General features: G+C 42.5%; 1 protein-coding gene across 1 annotated transcript in view; it reads left to right on the top strand.

Moving 5' to 3' along the window:
- The first annotated feature begins 237 nt into the window (after positions 1 to 237).
- Positions 238 to 3,208, top strand: part of LOC311131143 (desmocollin 2-like protein) — a 30,481-nt gene continuing 27,510 nt past the window's right edge. Inside the window, exons 1-3 of the mRNA XM_084163978.1 lie at positions 238 to 527; positions 2,563 to 2,653; positions 2,996 to 3,195. Coding sequence (XP_084020104.1) covers positions 489 to 527; positions 2,563 to 2,653; positions 2,996 to 3,195 — 330 coding nt within the window. The 5' untranslated portion in view covers positions 238 to 488. The remainder of the gene's footprint in view (positions 528 to 2,562; positions 2,654 to 2,995; positions 3,196 to 3,208) is intronic.

Here is a 3,208-nt window from a genome sequence, read left to right as displayed (position 1 = left end):
TACCCACAAGTATAGAAGAACCAACCCACACCTACACCTAACAAAGGAAAGGCCTAATACTCAGGGTGACATTTTTATTACAATAGCAAATTTACAAACGTTGGATAATAAATTAGATAAACACTTATAGTCAACATAGATAGTAAAACACACAAACACACACACACAGTTGGGAAGGTTTGGCGTGGGTGGAGTCCAGACCAGAGATAAGACAGGACAGGAGGCGGGACAGTCCCTCCCGGTAAACCTGTAGGAGGTGATCGTTACCGCCAGCCCCAGAGCGGACTCCGTACCCCCTCACAGCCTGTCTCTCTCTCTTAGTCTCAATTCTTCCCGACACACCCTTGGAATGAATGTGTGACCTCAAATAATTACAAAGGCTCTACCCATCCCTCGCGCCGCACCGCACCCGGGCTTCACCGAACGACTTCTGTCCTTTTAGGTAGGGCACGATCATCCAGACGTCTGTTTATTCATCCAGCCGCACCATGGCCCCGGGCGTCTTTTGCGTCAGCCTGCTCGCTGTGGTGAGTGAGGGAAACCGCAAACAATTTTGTCTTGAAAGTTGCAATAGCTGACTTGGGGAATAGCTTTACCATTATGTTACTTTGCTCTGATGAAGCTAGACAATAACCCACACACTGGTTGAATCAATGTTGTTCCCACGTCATTTCATTGGGATCCGTTGTTTTCGATATTTTCCCCGAAGAAAATGTAAAATGTTGAGGGACTTCAGTTCAGCTTTAAAAGTCGGTGGGCAGTCCAGTCCTCCATGTCTGACCACTGCGCTTATCTCATGCAGAAGTTTCGTGAGCAAATCGGTGTGGAATGTAGCACAGAAATGACAGACTTATGTTGTTGAGCTGAAACTTTGTATAAAATAAGCATGATCCGTGTTCTCTAGTTTAGGCTATACTTATTTGTCAAACTGAGTAGTCCTGTCTAGATCTTTTGCAAATGCATTCATTAGTTATACATTTCATTGATACAGCACTCTGGCTGCGAATGAGGTTAATGATTATCGAAGGCACTACGAGTTATAAAAACAACAAAGGCCTGGGAAAGGAGAGTCCAGATAAGACGTGTTGATAAGCTGCTGTAAAGCTGAAATATTTTCAAATAGCCTAGTGAGTAGCGGCCCATGTTGACATATTGTTTTGAGCCATTATGACCAGGCTACTCCATATAGGAAAATACGAACAGCATTAGGCCTACTCATTGCTCAACAATGACCCACCAAAACATCCTATACTGTTTCTGAGACTAATATATTGGAAATATTGCTTAAAAGAACCCATATCCCAATCTGGGATTCAAAAAACAAAGCAGTCACTTCACCACTTGTTTTGATAAACAGTTAATGAAAAAAAAATGGATGTACCAATCCCACATTTAAGATAAAACTTGAATAGGTAGTATTGCCTTTGACTCAGGCTACAGTTATCATTGTATGTTATTCACATGTCTACTGGTTTCCTCACACTTGCTAGAATGAGTCAGGCACTCTTCAGCAGTGGTATTACTATAGACCTATTGGTTCAAACACATTTTAGGAATGTGAACCGAGTGTGATCGGAAAACTGGTCTGTCCAACAAAAGGAGTGTATTATTTACTGATAGAAGAAATCAGCTGTCAACACATATACTCATTATCATCGCCATCATCACTACCACCTTCATAATCAATGAATCAGAATCATTGGAAGTGAATAGTAAAGTTTAAGCATAGGGGTCTAAAAAAATTAAGGTTATGTTTAGGAACTATGGTTAGGTTAAGGTTAGGTATTTTCAGTGAAGCTAGAATCCCTAGTTTCTACATCAATATTTGGACTTATAAATTAATTATATATATATATATATACCAGGGGTATTCAACTCTTACCCTACGAGATCTGGAGCCTGCTGGTTTTCTGAGCTACCTGATAATTAATTGCACCCACCTGTTGTCCCAGGTATAAATCAGTCCCTGATTAGAGGGGAACAATAAAAAACGCAGTGGAACTGGTTTCGAGGTCCAGCGTTGAGTTTGAGGGAAATATGCTCTTTGATTCTTGAAGAATATAACTTATAAATGCCTCATGAGCTTAGTTCAACATACCCCATTAAAATCCAAAATATACGCTTGTTCTATTTAAATGTTTGTAAACAACATAAATGTAAACAAACACTGTACAGCCTCAAAACTAGTGATGGGGGAAGAAATCGATACAGTTACATATCACAATATTATTTGGGACGATATCATATCGATACTTTGACTCCAAGTATAGATTTGTAGATTATTATGTTTTGGCTAGGTAGTGTTAGCAAGCACTAGTCGGCTGTCCCTGTGCCAAAACGCCAGTATTTTTCATCCTATAGCTTGTTTTCCATCTTCTTTTTAAATAGTGAGCCAACATGTTTTCAGCACTTATATTTTGCGACGGTGAGTGACAAGGAGTTGGCAGAAACGGATCTGGGGGTTAATGTATCACTGCCAATAAAGAATTGAAAACATGGACAGTAGGAGAAGGAGAGTGACAAAGACAGGATGAAAGACATGTTCTCTCTGTTCTCTCTCAGATCATGGCTCAGTCTGTTGAGTGCTGTGTTCCTCATTCCATCCAAGCCCAGGTCCCAGTGGAGGTCAGGCCCGGCTATGTCATCTCTCAAGGTAGGCCTATAACACCTGCCTATCTGTGTGTGTAGCCTAGTCAATGTAGTTAGTGACAGTAGTGTTTTGTGTGTGAGTTATGTTTGCCTCACTGCCTGTAGTTACCGTGGCCCGTATTCACAGAGTTTTAGAGTAGGATATAGGATCAGATTTCCTTTTTAGATTGTACTGAATAAGTTTATGGATAGAGAAGACCTGATCCTAGATCAGCACTTATACTCTGAAACTATTTGTGAATACGAGCCAGAGTGTTCTGACAGTGTGTGTGTGTGTGTTGCCCAGTGTAGTAACAGTGTGTATTCTGTGTGTGTGTTCTTTGTGTGTGTTCTCTGTGTTGTCCAGTGCCAGTGGCAGGGTGTCACATACAGGGACAGTGGCTGACATCCAGTGACCCCCACTTCGCCATGCGGAGCGACGGCACCATCGTCACGGTGGATGTCACCACGGTTACAGCGGAGGGCAGGTCCTTCTGGGTGAGGGGGAGGGATGGGGGAGGACGGCGCTGGAGGATGGAGGTCCGTCTGTCCCCAGACCCTGAACAGGTGCGGAATACCT

Source organism: Coregonus lavaretus (assembly GCF_964263955.1).
Source record: "Coregonus lavaretus genome assembly, chromosome: 6".
NCBI classification, from domain to species: domain Eukaryota; kingdom Metazoa; phylum Chordata; class Actinopteri; order Salmoniformes; family Salmonidae; genus Coregonus; species Coregonus lavaretus.
The sequence above is the reverse complement of the archived record's forward strand: the minus strand, read 5'-3'. Positions and strand labels throughout refer to the sequence as shown.